Source organism: Ranitomeya variabilis, chromosome 8, assembly GCF_051348905.1.
Source record: "Ranitomeya variabilis isolate aRanVar5 chromosome 8, aRanVar5.hap1, whole genome shotgun sequence".
Classification (NCBI taxonomy): Eukaryota; Metazoa; Chordata; class Amphibia; order Anura; family Dendrobatidae; genus Ranitomeya; species Ranitomeya variabilis.
In genome coordinates this window covers 116,329,753-116,347,290 of record NC_135239.1, presented here as the reverse complement: position 1 = coordinate 116,347,290, position 17,538 = coordinate 116,329,753, and the positions used below count along the sequence as shown (strand labels likewise).

The window sequence follows — 17,538 nt, the reverse complement described above, 5'->3', positions numbered from 1 at the left end:
TTGTTTATTTGGAATGGCCCCCAACACGATTTGGATGCATTTATTGCCACCCTTAACCACAATGATTTTGGGTTGGAATTTACAGCCACCACTAGCAAAACGACAATTAACTTCTTAGACCTGAATATTTTTATTGAAGGGGACCAGGTACTAACTAAATGCCATCGTAAGGCGGTGGATTCTAATGGTTTCATTGATATAAGTAGCTCGCACCTTCCCGTCTGGTTGACTAATATCCCTAAAAGTCAATTTACCCGACTAAGACGGAATTGCACTAAAATCCAGGACTATGAAATCGAGGCCGAGTACCTGACGGGAAAATTCCTGGAAAAAGGTTACCCTATAGATCTTATCGAGGCAGCCAGTAAGGAGGTATATGAAACATCGAGAGACACTCTTATACATAAAACAACTAGGAACACACCCACTGGTGAGGACATTACAGATCAAATCCATCAGCTACCTATTATTACGCAGTATCATCATGGGCATAGACGATTTACTAGAATTATACGTAAACATTGGTCAACCCTCCAACTAGATAAGGTGATAGGTGGCCTACTACCCCAATACCCAAGGTTTATTTTTAGGAAATCACAAACAATTGGGAACATTATAGCTCCAACAACCAGAAAGGGTCCCACTAAGAAAACACCCCTAAAAAATCCGGGTTTTACACCTTGTGGCACCTGCTCTTGTTGTGTGCGTACAAATTTTAAGAAGAGTAAACAACTAAAATTTTTTAACTCAGATGGCTCTCGGGAATTTTTAATTAAAGACAGCATATCATGCTGGTCTACGGGAGTTATTTATTTGATTAAATGTCCATGTGATAAAATCTACGTAGGCCGGACTAAACGTAGACTTATGGACCGGCTTAAGGAACATTTTAACAATATTAAGAAAGGCTTTGCAGGCCACCCTCTGTCAAGACATTTTAATGAACACCATGGGAGGTCAATTAAAGGATTAAGTTTTTGTGGTATTCAGAGGGTACATAGGAATTGGAGGGGAGGCGATTACATTAAGTTAATGTCACATACTGAATCCAAGTGGATTTTTATGTTAGACAGTTTAGCTCCTAGAGGCTTGAATTGTGAAATTGAGCTATACGCTTTTAGTTAAATCCTGGTTTATAGTATGTTTTATTAGCCCCCTCTTTTATTATTTATTTGTCTCCTTCCCCCTTCCCCTCCCCTCCCCCACCCTATGCTTATTGGGTTCCATTTGTTCTATATGGAACTCTTTTATATATATATATTTTTTATATTAACTTATATTTATATGGTATATTATCTACCATATATCATCATATTTTATATTCCATATTACTTAATGTTCTATTCTCCTGATATGTAGGGTGGTTCCCGTCCCCGTTTTTATGCGTGTTATGCGTGTTTATACATAATTAAAGGTTATTCGTGTGTGTTTTTTATGCGTTTCATATAATTAAATAAAGGTCATTTTAGTTAGGGGCATACCCCGTTCATATTCTGCACATTGCACTTTTAATTACCCAATTATTCCCCCTCTTCACTCAGTAGCTCAATAGTACTGCAGTGTTCCAAATGTAGGCGCACTTTGTGGGTATCGGGGGCTTTATAAGGAGCATGAGACCGCCGGCACCCTCAGCCCTGACGAAGAAGGTCCGGAGACCTTCAAAACGCGTAGGCAGTTGTGGTCCTGTGCGGCACCCGTCCTTTGCTCCTTATTCCTTTGTTTTTGGTGACGTCACCCAAACCACGCCCCCCCCTCTCACCGCTCTTTGCAGAGGTATTTTTCCGGCCCACGTGTGCTGGTTAGCGGCGTCCCAGGCGCGCGCGGCGGCCATACACTTACCAGGGAGGACGCTCCCCATACCACCAGGTTCTTTTGCCGCCCCACGCTGCCGCTTTTGGACTCTGCACCACTAGACACCCGGGCCGCTGGTGATCCCGCTCCCACATCCATTAGGACGGCGACAGCCTTTGCTGGGAACACGCCAGCACCTTCACAGCAACCATACCATAATTTAGTAAGTGTGCTTTCTTTATAATACATATCTGTCACACACTTTCATGTGTTATTGCGGCCATAATAGGCATTTGTACTGGCTTTCTTTTTGTTTTTATATTGGTCATTTGTTTACTTAAGTCAGTTATACTCTTATTGTGTTATACGCCTTGTTCAGCTAGATGTTCACTTTTTATACCCATTATGTGCTGTTCTATCTACGCGGTGTCCTAATCTACTTTTAATTCTTTTTTGCTATATGACCGAGTCAGCACAGCAGCTGTCTAGGCACCTGCGGCTTTCTAGTATATCCCTCTGGGAGCGCCGGTGTGTTTTTATTCCTTTGTGGCTTTTTAGATTGTAGGTAGAGCTGTGTTTATGTATGTAGCAAAAGCTAATGATAGGTAAAAGCGGAAATGGAAACATATGACGATATACCTACCATATTTTTCTGACCATAAGACACACCTAGGTTTTAGAGGAGGAAATTAGGAGAAAAAAAAATTTGAAGCAAAGAATGTTCTCAATTCTGTACTTAATATCCCCTATTCTGATCTATATGGTCCCCTCATCCCCATCCTGATACACATGGGCCCCCTCATCCCTACCCTGGTATGCATGGCTCCCTCATCCCTATCCTGGTATGCATGGCCCCATCATAAAACATAAAAAAAAAACTACACTTACCCTCCTGGCGCTCCCTCGCAGCGTTTTGTTCCGATGCCAGCAGCTGATTTATGCTTGTAATCGGCACATGGCAGGGATGTCATGCGCTGCTTGCAAGCGGAAGGACAGCTGCCAGAATACTCATTGCTCTTCACACCGAGTCTATGTGCATGGGGAGCAGTAAGTATTCCTTGCTCTTTATATGTTAAAAAAGAGAGTAGCGGGCACCGCATAGATAAGTCGGGTATCAACCAAATGTGTGTATGTATGTATGTATGTATGTATATATATATATATATATATATATATATATATATATATATATATATATATATATATATACCGTTTAAGTCGAGCAAAAAAGATATGTATACAACTGGTATCAACCACGAAAAACTATATAATGTTTATTATTGATTCCAATACAAAAGCACAACAAGGCAAGACATACTACGTTAAAAACATTTAAAAACCAAGAAAAATGGCTGATGGGCCATTTATCCCCCCCAGGCAGATAGAAAAATAAACACAAATGCACTTTATATTAAAGAAATTATCCAGATAATATGTATAAATAATGAGAAGCTCAAGTCCCCTGCCTATCTGCTGCCAGCTATACAGGGTATCACTTAGATACAATAACTATAGCCCAAATACAGAAACGTCAATGTAGGCATACTTACCAAATAAGCTGCGCAGAAATCAAGTCCAAGAAATAGCAAAAGACACCCCAAGGGAACCGTCTTCATCAGGGGAAATGCTGTGTCAGCCGGAGCATTCCTACAGCTGCCGGCGGTCACGTGCCGCTACTTAAGAGAAGTGAATATTCATCGCATTGCACTCCCATGGGCGTGGAATGCTGTGAATATTCATTCCCTTTAGTAGCGGCACACGTGACCGCCAGTAGCTGCAGGAAGTCAGCGGGCTCACACTGTGTGCGCTGTTAAATAGCAATGAATACTCACTGCTCTCCGAGCACACAGTCTCTGTATCCTTGCAGCTGCCCTTCGGCTCCTAAACTGAGCATGACGTCCCTGCCGAGCGCTTACAAGCATAAACCAATTGCTGGCATCAAACCAAGACGCTGCGAGAGAGCGCCGGGAAGCTAAGATAATGTTTTTTTTGTTTGTTTGGGTTTTTTTTATGTTTTCTGATGGGGCCATGCATACCAGGATGGGGATGGGGGCCAATCATACCAGGATGCTGTTAGAGAAATGAATATTCATTGCCCTCCACACCCATTGGCGTGGAATACAGTGAATATTAATTTCTCGCTATCAGCGGGCGCAGGAGTTTGCCACAGCAGCTGGCTCCTGCCTCTGTGACCCGCTGCTCCTCCAATGCCGCTCACCACCACAGCCAGAGGCAGTACATCTGGACTGACCCCCCCCCCCCATTTTCCTCCACATTTTTGGAGGAAAAAAAGTGCGTCCTATAGTCCGAAAAATACTGTATGTATAATGCCAAATAACAGCCAATTGTGGAATAGTTTTTAAAGGGAATCTGTCAACGGGTTTTTTTTTTCTATATAATCTGAGAGCACCATAATGTAAGAGCAGAGACCCTGATTTCAGCAATGTCACTTACTGGGCTGTCTTTTGCTGTGTCAATACAATCCGTGTTTCATCAGCAGATTATCACTACAAAACAAGCTTACTCATACCTCCTGTTCGAACCCCGCCTCTCCTAACCCCATTGTTTAGCAGCTCTCTGTGTACATTGTATAGTGACAGAGAGCTGCGGTACAGGTGGAGTTGTCCACAGTTCAATAACTGCGCTTTGCTCAACCTGCAGCAATGAAAACTCTGACTTACCACAAATGTTGCACCAAGTAAACTAAGGGATATATCGCTGGAATCGGGGTCTGTCGCTACATAATGCTGCTTTCACAGATTGACTTTAATAGCGTGTGAGCGTTATGTCCATTCCTGACTAGCGAGTCATCTCTCATCTTTGTCACGTTTGTATTACAGTATTTTTCGGATTATAAGATGCACCGGACCATAAGATGCACCGGACCATAAGACGCACCCAAATTTTTGGTTGGAAAATAGCAGAAAAAAGATTGAGATGGGGGTCTGTCTTATTGTGCAAATTTAAGGTATCTTACCTATGGGCCTGTGGTGGTACAGTTGGGTCACAGGAGGCATGGTCCCTTCCTCAGGAAGCCAGCGGTGGCATAAGTGGGGCAATGCTGCAGTCCCGGGGTGCAATGCTGCGGGTCCGGTGTCAGTTGTGAGGCAGAGCACCAGAGCAAGGTCCCTTCCTCAGGATGCTGGGAGCAGAAATGTGCCCATGCCACGGCCCGGTGTACACGCTGCGGCCTGGTGTCCTCAGCGAGTGCATCACTGGTTTCCATGCGGCCATCTTCCTGAAGCCGTGGGCCGCTGGAGGCTTCAGGAAAATGGCTGCTGGAGGCTGCGCGTGTGCACAGATTGCTTCAGGAAAATGGCAGCCGAAATCTGAGTGCCACCGAGATCTCAATCTGCACACGCGCGGCCTCCGATGGCCATTTTCCTGAACCCTCCAGCAGCCCATGGCTTCAGGAAGATGGCCGCAGGGAAACCGGTGATGCCCGCACTGTGGACATATTTCTGATATTTCTGCATCCTGAGGAAGGGACCCTGCTCAGGTGCACTCCGCAGCATCACTGATTCAGCTGCCGCAAACCCCGGTAGGCCTGCGTTCGCACCATAAGACGCACCCCCCATTTTCATCCCAAATTTTTGGGAAAAAATGCATCTTATGGTGTGGAAAATACGTTATATTGTGTCCATTATGACGGTTATTTAGAACGTGTCTTCTATGTTGTTTCCATGGCTAACCAGGTACTGTTTATATGCGCACACGCTGTAGTCATATATTACATATTTCCCTGATATGGTATATCTTTAACTACTGGATCTTCTATCTCATCTACCTGTCATTTAGAGTTATACACCAATGATATGTGGTGTGGAGACTACTCATTGTGCCTTTTGGCTGCTATATCCTCATACACTTCCATTTCAAAGTTTTACCTATCATTAGCTTTTCTTACATATAAGACATAGCTCTACCTACAATCTGATGGCTCCAGATGAAGCCTGTTATGGACCTGGTGGTTAGGTGCACCAGGAATGACCTGATAGTTAAACACGGAATCGGGACGAGCTCTGGGGAAATGGGAACTCTGCTGACCCCAAACCCTACTCCTATCAACACAACTAGAAATAGCCGTGGAGCGTGCCTGACTCTGCCTAGACGCCTCTTCACAGCCTAAGAGCTAACTACCCCTAAAGAAAGGAAACAAAGCCTCACTTGCCTCAGAGAAATTTCCCCAAAGGTAAAAGCAGCCCCCCACAAGTATTGACTGTGAGTTAAGAGGAAATCACAAACACAGGATGAAATAGACTGGCCTCTCTTTGCTAAAGCCTAACTAAACAGATTGAGGATAGAAAAGGGATCTTTGCGGTCAACACAACAAACTACAAAAACCACGCAGAGTGTGCAAAAAATACCCCCGCACTGACTCACGGTGCGGTGGTGCCACTCTGCACCCCCAGAGCTTCCAGCTAGCCAGGCAGTTTCATGATAGCAAGCTGGACTAGAACTTAGCAAGAAAAACCATAAGTAACAAATGAACAAGCCGGAACTTAGCTTTTGCTGGAGTAGACAGGTCCTCAGAAAGATCCAGGAGAGATCTGAACCAGTACTAGAACATTGACAGCTGGCATGGAGTAACGATCTGAGTGGAGTTAAATAGAGAATCCTAGCCTAGCCCTAAACGAGGGCAGCTGGGGAAGGAATCTCAGAACCAGCAGCTCCCCTCACAGCCACCAGAGGGACAGAGGGAGTCCAAGGACAGAACTCACCGAAGTACCATTCATGACCACAGGAGGGAGTTCGAGAACGGAATTCACAACAGAAGCCAATGTGTGTGTGGCGATACGCCGTGAGCCTCTGTCCACCTCCTTGTCTCCAGATATGGTTGGTTAACCCCTTAACGACCGCCGATACGCCTTTTAACGGCAGCAGTTAAGGGTACTTAAACCACAGCTCCGTTAATTAACGGCGCTGTGGAAAGAGTGAATAGCGCCCCCCAGAGTCAGATTTTCTCTGGGGTCTCGGTTGCCGGGGGTAGCCGAGACCCCAAAGAACATGATCGGGGTCGGTTTTTACCGATCCCTGTTTTGCGATCGCCGGTAATTAACTGTTTACCGGCAGCCGCAAAAGAAAAAAAAAAGCGATGTCATTCACTGTCCTCTGATGTGATCGCACATCAGAGGACCGAGAAATAGGGGATTCGGGGACCCTGTTATACTTACCGGTGTCCTTGAGTCCTCCTGCGTCCCCTCCTGGCCGCCGGCTTCTTCATCCGGTAAGAAAATGGCGGGCGCATGCGCAGTGCGCCCGCCATGATCTGCCGGCCGGCAGCTAGAGGGGTTGGGGCTAAAGTTAGGGTTAGGGCTAAAGTTAGGGTTAGGGCTAAAGTTAGGGCTAGGGTTAGGGTTGGGGCTAAAATTAGGGTTCGGGTTGGGTTTAGGGTTAGGGGTGTGTTGGGGTTAGGGTTGGAGTTAGAATTGGGGGGTTTCCACTGTAAATCAGGGGGTCCAAACGCCACAGCCAATTTTGTGCTCAAAAAGTCAAATGGTGCTCCCTCCCTTCTGAGCTCTGCCGTGCGCCCAAACAGTGGTTTACACCCACATATGGGGCATCCGCGTACTCGGGATAAATTGGACAACAACTTTTGAGGTCCAATTTCTCCTGTTACCCTTGTGAAAATAAAAACTTGTTGGCTAAAAAATCTTTTTTGTGGAAAAAAAAAATTGTATTTTCACGACTCTATATTGTAAACTTCTGTTTAGCACTTGGGCATTTAAAGTTCTCACCACACATCTAGATAAGTTCCTTGGGGGGGTCTAGTTTCTAAAATGGGGTCACTTGTGGGGGGTTTCTACTGTTTAGGTACATCAGGGGCTCTGCAAACGCAATATAACGCCCGCAGACCATTCTATTAAAGTCTGCATTCCAAAACGGCGTTCCTTCCCTTCCGAGCTCTGCCATGCGCCAAAATAGTGGTCCCCCTCACATATGGGGTATCAGCCTACTCAGCATAAATTGCACAATAAATTTTGGGGTCCACTTTTTCCTGTTACCCTTGTGAAAGTAAAAATTTGGGGGTGAAAAGATGATTTTTGTGGAAAAAATGATTTTTTTAATTTTCATGGCTCTACATTATAATCTTCTGTGAAGCAGTTGGGGGTTCATAGTGCTCACCACACATCTAGATAAGCTCTTTGAGGGGTCTAGTTTCTAAAATGGGGTCACTTGTGTGGGGTTTCTACTGTTTAGGTACATCAGGAGCTCTGCAAATGCAACATGACGCCCGCAGACCATCCCATCACAGTCTGCATTCCAAGCGGCGCTCCTTCCCTTCCGAGCCCCGATGTGTGCCCAAACAGTGCCCCCCCCCCCCCCCACATATGGGGTATCAGCATATTCAGGACAAACTGGTCAACAAATTTTGGGGTCCAATGTCTTCTGTTACCCTTGAGAAAATACAAAATTGCAGGCTAAAAAATCATTTTTGAGGGGGAAAAAAAGGATTTTTTATTTTCATGGCTCTACTTTATAAATTTCTGTGAAGCACTTGGGGGTTCAAAGTGCTCACCACACATCTAGATAAGTTCCTTAAGGGGTCTAGTTTCCAAAATGGTGTCACTTGTGGGGGGTTTCCACTGTTTAGGCACACAGGGCCTCTCCTAACGCAACATGGCGTCTGATCTCAATTCCAGCCAATTCTGCATTGAAAAAGTCAAACGGCGCTCCTTCTCTTCCAAGCTCTGCGGTGCGCCCAAACAGTGGTTTACCCCCACATATGGGGTATCGGCGTATTCAGGAGAAATTTGCACAACAAAATTTATGGTTAAATTTCTCTATCGCCTCATTGGGGGACACAGGAACCATGGGGTGTATGCTGCTGCCACTAGGAGGCTGACACTATGCACAAAAAAGTTAGCTCCTCCTCTGCAGTGTACACCCCACCGACTGGCATTATGAACTTCAGTTAGTGAGAAAGCAGTAGGAGAAAAACAATAAGATTGAAATAACATAATCACAAACATGAGAACTGTAAACATGAGAACAGTCCTAGAACATAGAACCACAGAAACTGAGTAATATTGGATGGTTCCTGTGTCCCCCAATGAAGGCTCAGAGAAACAGATTTTACGGTAAGCAACCAAAAATCCTGTTTTCTGTTTTTACACTTGTGAAAAAAAAAATGGTTCTGAAGTAAAATGTTTGCAAAAAAAGTTAAATGTTCATTTTTTTCCTTCCACATTGTTTCAGTTCCTGTGAAGCACGTAAAGGGTTAATAAACTTCTTGAATGTGGTTTTGAGCACCTTGAGGGGTGCAGTTTTTAGAATGGTGTCACACTTGGTTATTTTCTATCATATAGACCCCTCAAAATGACTTCAAATGTGATGTGATGTCCCTAAAAAAAAAAAAAAAAAAATTGTTGTAAAAATGAGAAATTGCTGGTCAACTTTTAACCCTTATAACTCCCTAACAAAAAAAATGTTGTTTCCAAAATTGTGCTGATGTAAAGTAGACATGTGGGAAATGTTATTTATTAATTATTTTTTTGTGACAGATCTCTGATTTAAGGGCATAAAAATACAAAGTTTGAAAATTGCAAAATTTTAAATTTTTTTGCCATATTTTCGTTTTTTTTCATAAATAATCGCAAGTAATATCGAAGAAATGTTACCACTAACATGAAGTACAATATGTCACGAAAAAAAAAATCTTTGAATCAACGGGATCTGTTGAAGCGTTCCAGAGTTATAACCTCATAAAGTGACAGTGGTCAGAATTGTTAAAATTGGCTCGGTCATTAAGTACCAAATTGGCTCTGTCACTAAGGGGTTAAATCTGCTTCATTTTCTTGTTTTGCGTATGGGTTGATGTCACTAATTTGACAGTTTTTGTTCTGTATTTTGTTTTATTTTTATTCTACCGTCCTTTTTGGGCTTTGAAACATCATTACAGACTCGCCCTTCATGTTTTCACCCAATATTTTGGTTCGAGGACGTGGTCTATTCTTTCGAATTATCTTAGGCTGAGATGTTATCGCATACACCTTTTGGTGTTTCGAAGTGTTTTTAATCGCTGTTATTTGGGTTTATTTTTATTCATTATAAAGTTTTTGGGGTTTTTTGCTTGTGTAGTCCTCATTTTGCATATACTTTGTTTTCCATTGCTTGCCTTTATATGCTTGACTGGCATTACATTTATATTAATAGTTGTGCCCACCGCAATTTCTCACACCCTCAAAATGAGTTTGTGTCTGAAACCATTAAGGCTGTGGCTACTCGGCGACTTTTGGCTCGACAGTCGACAACTTTCATGTGCCGAAAGGTCGCTAGGCGTCACTGCTAGTAAATCAATTTTTAGGGTACTCAACAAGCAAATCACATTAAAGAAGCACTCCCATCAAAGTTTTCATCCTCTTAATATATTGCAATCATCATATTGTATGGCACACTGTATTTACAATTGCCCGTTTTGCCCTTCTACCCAGCTAATTCTTCTCACTTCCATTAGGCCTATGACATCACATAATTAAAAACTGACTTGCTGAATCCTTCTAAGCTCTATTTAGAAACAGGAGGTCAATTATCCCTGTATGAGTCATAAGTCACTGCAAATGTCAATTGCAACGGAGAGGAGGCAGCAGCTGGTCAGGGGGTGAAGAGGGGAATGATTTCTGCAGGGGCAGGATATGTCCGGTTTCTACATAGATCAGAGAAAAGAGAAGAATTAGCTGGGTAGAAAGGAAAAATGAGCAATTGTAAGTGCACAGTGTTATACAATATCTTAAGAGGCTATAAGCGTGCTTCTTTAAAACTCTGTGGTTGGACATCTTGTGACTCGCTTATCGCAAATGCAGTTCCACTCACAGCGCCTTTTCACTTTTAATGCACTGTGATATAGCAATGGCCCCTAACGAACTTTGGCTATGTGACAGGTGTCAGGGCCAAAGTCGCCGTGCAGCCCCAGCCTAAATGTGACAGATTGACAAAATCAGATGAATTGAAGGGAGGGCCAATACTCTTGGACAGCACAGTAGAACTATGTATAGATATTTATCATTCCTGTAATATAGCTTGCCTTCCACTACTGTAATGCTAAAACCAGTACTGATTTTTACTATAGGGTTGAATTCTAAAATCTGAATACAAGTTGCTGCCACTTACATTACACATATTGTTTTTCCTGTGCAGATACGGGAGAGTATATACAGCTGACCCATATCATGCCCTGGCCCCTGCTACCAGTTACGGAGTGGGAGCTGTGGTAAGTAAAACATCATTTTTTATTTTTTTTTTAAACTTTGTACTTAGAAAATCAATATATTAGGAATAAAAGGGACTGTTGAATAGTTTTAACGTTTTTTTCCCAAGTAAGTCAGTGTCTGTGGATGCAGTGGGCTCTGGAGCCTGATTTTATATATGCTAAGCAGTTTGAAGACTCCCAAGAGGACCTTTCACCAAATTGCTCGTGTAGAACTGGCCACACTGTTGTTGTGGCTGTAGAGTGGGATGTTTTGTTTTTGGTTTTTTACCTCCACTGTGGAGATATCCGCAATCAAATATTTGGCACCTAATAAGTTTTCATTCGGTCGTTTACTTCTGCTTCTGTATAATGTATGACCATTCCTAAGCGAGCAGCAATATAGAAGTGCAGAAGGACCCATGATGTCACAAAGGTCATATGACCGGAGTCCACCCGTTTTGCCAACCAGTGTGTGCAGCCGAAATGAGCACTGAAGATATATTGCACAGCACAGAGGTGTGGAAATATTAACGTTAGGCTACGTTCACATGTGCGTTGCGTCGGAGACGCAACGCATGCAAAAACGCATTGTTTTGTGACGCATTGGCTTGATTTTGGACGCAAAAAAATGCAACATGCAGCGTCCTGTGCGCCCTGACGCTTGCGCCAAAAATGACGCATGCGTCACAAAACGCAAGACAACGCATGTCCATGCGCCCCCATGTTAAATATAGGGGCGCATGCGTCGCCGAACCTGCGCCCGACACAACGCAAATGTGAACGTAGCCTTAATGACTCCACACTTCTGTTGTGTAATATACCTTCAGTCAGGCAGCACGGTGGCTCAGTGGTTAGCACTGTTGCTTTGCAGCTCTGGGGTCCTGAGGTAAAAATAACACAATAGGCAACATCTGCAAGGAGTTAGTGTATATTGCCTCCAGGTACTGCAGCTTCCTCCCAAACTCCAAGATATGCTGATTGGGGCTCACAATCTAGAATCCCTATGGGGACAATATTAACAATATCTGTAATGCGCTGTGGAATATGATGGCGATGTATAAGTAAGCATGATAAAAATTATTCAGTAACTCACTTGGCCTTAACTAAAGTGAACTCATTAGGTTACTTGCACACTTGCGTCGTTTGGCCTCCTTCGCAATGCGTCGTTTTGGGAAAAAAACGCATCCAGCAAATGTGCCCGCAGGATGCTTTTTTTTCTTATAGACTTGTATTGCCGACAAATCGCGACGTATGACCATACATCGTGTCCGTCGTGCATTGGATGCGTCGTGTTTTGGCGGACCGTCGGCACGAAAAAAAGTTCAAGGGAACATTATTCCGTACGTTGGGTCCTGCATTTCCTACCGCGCATGCGCGGCCGGAACTCCGCCCCCTCCTCCCCGTGACTTTAGAATGGGCAGCGGATGCGTTGAAAAACTGCATCCACGGGGGCGTGGCCTGACTGCGAGAGGGAACAGTCACACCTCACAGGAGCTCCTTCTCAGCGACTGATTTCCACGGGATTTTTTGGCCCCACAGAGATAAATATAGCTACCTGGAAGGGTAATAGTGCTGCGACCACCCATAGAAGATCCGGAGGACAAGGGGAACATCTCACCCCAGCACGGGACCCTCGGACCTCAGTGGATAGAAGGAGAGGGGATAGAGACGCCGCCATCTTAATAGTCTCACAGACCGAGAGCTCAGCAAGCTGAAGCGGCATCAGGGAAGTACAAACCACCCCTTTCCTGGATAAATCTCCTCCACTCCAGCTCACCGCTCATACAACTCACCGTTTACCGGCATCGGTGTCCCCTGTGCTCCGGTGCATCCTGCGGTGATCTGCGGTGTGCTGGTCTGCCCGCTGCGGTACCCCAGTCACTGCTCCCTGCCTGTGAGACCTGACAGGATAAGGGACGCACCTGTCAGCAATATCGCTGGGTGGGCTCACCGTCGGTAGCGGCGCTCTGTTCCTCATCTAGTCCGGCAGCTAAATAGGTGGGACAGCAAGTCTCTAAGAGTGGAGACGGACCTGGGGATTTCCCGCCAAACCCAATGCCATCTTGGTTTCCTCGCACAGTGCAGGGGGAAGCGTCTGCGAGCTGCACTCAGACTGGGATCGTTCCCCCTCCATAGCACACTATTGTGCCCCCTCTACTGCTGCCCCATACCCACTTCTCTCAACACATATCTTGCTGTTTTAGACTCTGGAAGGGGTTAACGCTCTATAACACTCCAGTGCTTGGACAACATCAAAATCAATTTTTAAATATTTTTTCCCAGTGCCACTGGTGTCTTCCTGGGATCGGGGATTAAACTGCCTATTAAGCCTGCTGGTATCTAGGGTGAAGGACTATCCGCTAACTGATGTATCTCTGGGACCTTTAAGTACTTATTCGCCTGCTTTTTATTCGTATACATTATAACAGAGAAGGTGCCCTACAAGACAGTACTATAGTGACACCTAGTGTCCAAGCCAAGTTCCAGTTTTAAATCCAAGATAACATGGCAAGTGCCCAACAAGACACTATTTTTCTTTACTAATCTTATAGCGACACCTAGTGTCCATGCCGAAGTTCTGCTCTAAATCCAATATAATAAGTAATTAAGTATCTTCCTCTTTTGTCCAAGTTGTGTTTATAGCAATTCACTTTAACAGGAAATCTCAACATGGTTAAATCACAAAAAGAACGTGAAAAATTAGCGAATAAAGCTATGGCAGACGAACAGAAAAAAAAATGCCTATGGTGCTCTTGACTCATATTCGAAGAAAAAAAATAGACCCTTCTCGTACTCCTACGAGGCGTTCACTTAAAAAATCAATTTCCTTTGAAAATGTAGACGAAACCGATCTCAGCGAAGGTGACTCTGACAGGACCTACGTCTCCTGTGGCGGAATCACTATCTCCAGTGCTTTTATGAAAAAGTTAATGGCCCAAAATATGAAACCTCTCCTGGAAGAAGTGATAGGAATGTGCTCAGACCTCCAACAACTGGGCCACAGAGTTGAGACTTTGGAGTCCGCAAATATGGATATAGTTGATGCTGTTACCTGCCTCCATGAACAGACTCTCAAACAACAACACCTGAATGTGGCGCTTTTAGCCGCGGAGGATAAAGAAAACAGGAGCAGAAGAAAAAATATCCGTATAAGATTTGTGCCAGAGACTTTTGCCCGAGAGGCCCTGCATATTGCAGCTAAAGAAATTTTTTCAAATCTCCTGGGCCAAGAAAGAGCCTCTACAATCACAATTGAAAGAGTGCACCGTGCCCTGAAGCCCAAACCAAAATCAGATGAACCGCCAAGAGACATCATTTGTGGCCTTCTTAGCTACATTGACACAGCTGCCATCTTAGCAAGGGCCAGAGAGCAAGACAAAATTCTTTGATAACTCTCAGTTGCAACTCTTCCAGGATTTGGCCCCTTCCACTCTGGCAAAGAGACGGATTCTTAGACCTCTTCTTTCTGCCTTGAAAGAGAAAAATTTGTCTTACAAGTGGCTATTTCCTTTTGGTCTTGCGATAAATGTTGCGGGCCGTCAAATTGTTGTCCGCACTCCAGAAGATCTTCATAAGGTCTAGGAGACCTTGGACATTTCACCAATTGATCTACCTTCCTGGATACCAGTGGACACCAACTGTAGTCTCCCCCTAACAAAGAAACCACAAGAATGGTCTCTCAAGAAGAAACACACCTCACCGAAAGTCAAGAAACAAGACCCCAAGAAACATCCACCATGAAAACGCTTTCCATAAAATTATAGTAATGACTCTACTTGCTTTTCTTTATGGTATCTATATGCTGCAGTAGATTACGTCTGTCTTTCTCTATTATTTTTTTTATTTTTTAATATATGGCAGCATTTCCTATTCACAGCTTGGACTGCCTCGCCTATGTTTGGGTTCTCCCACCCCCCACCTGCACTGGGCGAGTTTCTGAATGTACAAAGTTTGTTGTTTACACTGTTTGTTTTTCCTTAGATACCAGGGTGAGACGGACTCCTTTTTGAGACATGTCAAGCAGGGCAGGATTGGGATTAAAATTCAGCCCTGGCATTTGAAGTCACACAGGCCCTCTTGTCACATGGTGACTGTATAATATCTTTGTACACTTGTAGGTTACAAGAAGTGAGGGGAGTGTAACACGACTATATAACATATAATTACAGCTGTATCCAGCATTACAGCACAGTCCCCATAAAATGTAATACAGCACAGCCCCATAGAATGTAATACAGCACAGCCCCCATAGAATGTAATACAGCACAGCCCCCATAGAATGTAATACAGCACAGCCCCATAGAATGTAATACAGCACAGCTCCCATAGAATGTAATACAGCACAGCCCCCATAGAATGTAATACAGCACAGCCCCCATAGAATGTAATACAGCACAGCCCCCATAGAATGTAATACAGCACAGCCCCCATAGAATGTAATACAGCACAGCCCCCATAAAATGTAATGCAGCCAGCCCCATAGAATGTAATACAGCACAGCCTCCATAGAATTAATACAGCACAGCCCCCATAGAATGTAATGCAGCCAGCCCCATAGAATGAAATGCAGCGCCCCCCCCAATAGCCCCACAATCCAGTTATCACTCATTGATATATAATAATAATTAAAAAAAAACACTCTACTCACCTTTCCTCTTGCCCCGTGCTGCTCCTGGCTCCGGTCCCAGCAGCTGCAGTCTGCCCGCCCGGGCACACAGCAGGTGCGCAATGATATGACGTCATCGCGCACCCGCAGTGTCAGCGGCAGGCAGAGCGGGGAATGATGGGAGAGGGAGCGTCAGCAGACGCTCTCTCCTCCATCATTGCATTCAACTGTGCCGGCGTCTGACGCCGGTATAGTTGAATGCGGGGCCGGGAGTGTGCCAACAGCGGGGGGAGTGCGCCGACAGCGGGGGGGTGTGCCGACAGCGGCACACTCGAGCGGCCCACTACTGCCACCGGCCCTTCTCGCATTTGCCAGAACTGCCCGATAGCCAGTCCGGCCCTGATGTAAAGTATGAATAGTCAGGTGAGCTTTGGTTCCATCACGGTGGTCTCTTTTAATGTTAAAGGTCTAAATACACCCGCAAAACGAAACCAAATTTTTTCACTATTAAAAAAACAAAAAACTCAGGTTGCCCTCCTCCAAGAAACCCACTTTAAAAATGGTAGAGTTCCTAACACTTCTTTCCCCCTACCCAACTTGGTTTTAACAGCTGCAATTCTTCCACGTCTAAAGGGGTAAGCATAATTTTAAAAAAAGGTCTTCCATTCTCGCTTAGGGACACTTTGAGTGACCATGAAGGAAGATATATATTTGTAAAAGGGGTTATTGGCTAACACTATGGTAATGTTCGCCAATTTATATGCACCTAGCAAACAAGAAGTCCAATGGATCACCAAAACGCTAGAAGTGCTACAGCTGTTTACAGAAGGACTACTGATAGTTGGTGGTGACTTTAACTTAACCCTCAATCCTGATATGGACTCATCAAGCGGCTCTTTCTTTATTTCTCAGAAAGGGAGACACAATCTGTTGAATAAACTGTCCACACTTCAACTTATTGACCCTTGGCATACTACCCACCCTACATCAAAAGACTACACATTCTTCTCCACTCCTCTCTCCTCTTATCATCGTATTGACCTCATTTTGATCCAGTCACGATCTTTGAGTCTAATTAAATCCGCCAATATAGGTGTAATTACAATCTCTGATCACGCCTCTCTTTCTAGACATAGTCATTAACACCTTGCCCTGGCCTGCAACAGTTTGGAGACTAAACGAATCCTTATTGGATAATTCACAAAACCTAGAAAAAATAAAATATACGATCTCATTCTACTTTGCAGAAAATGTTAAAGAGGGACCCTTTACGCCTAACATCTGGGAAACCCACAAGGCAGTGCTGAGGGGTGAACTTTTTTCAATTGGGGCCCATGTTAAAAAACAAAGGGAAAGAGATTGTCACTCTTACACCAGATCGCAACTATAGAGCGACTCCATAAAAAATCTAACACCCAAAATCTTCAACAAGATCTCTCCTCCCTTCGAGAAAAATTGAAAGACCTGCTTAACATTAAATCTGCAAAGTTATTTATGCAATGTGGATATAGATACTATGCCCACGGTAATAAAAATAGTAAACTGACTTCTCGTCTACTCAAAAAGCAAAAAGAAAACAAATTCATAAAACATACCGTATTTTTTGGCATATAAGACGCACTTTTTCTCCCCCAAAAAAGGGGGGAAAATGGGGGGTGCGTCTTATATTCACAATGCAGGCTTACCGTGGACCGTGGCGGCAGAGGTGCGGCGGCAGAGGTGTGGAGATGAGGAGGCGCAGTGAGCGGGGTCCCTTTTCCCGGTGAGGTGATGCAGCAGCCCCGGTAATGCAGCAGGGCCGGGTGAATCCTGTTGTTATCGGTGCGCGCGGCCATCTTCCTGAGGCCGCGCGTTCGCAGATGGAGCTCTGCTGCCCGGGGCTTCAGGAAAATGGCCGCGGGATGCCGCGCGTGCGCAGATGGGGATCGCGGCGGCCATTTTCCTGAAGCCC

General features: G+C 44.5%; 1 protein-coding gene across 16 annotated transcripts in view; it reads left to right on the top strand.

Annotated features, from left to right (window-relative positions):
- Window positions 1–17,538, top strand: part of RBFOX2 (RNA binding fox-1 homolog 2) — a 641,301-nt gene that overhangs the window by 571,420 nt on the left and 52,343 nt on the right. For all 16 annotated transcript variants that reach the window (XM_077276184.1, XM_077276185.1, XM_077276172.1 and 13 more), the window contains one exon: window positions 10,930–11,002. In XM_077276184.1, the coding sequence (XP_077132299.1) occupies window positions 10,930–11,002 (73 nt within the window). The remainder of the gene's footprint in view (window positions 1–10,929; window positions 11,003–17,538) is intronic.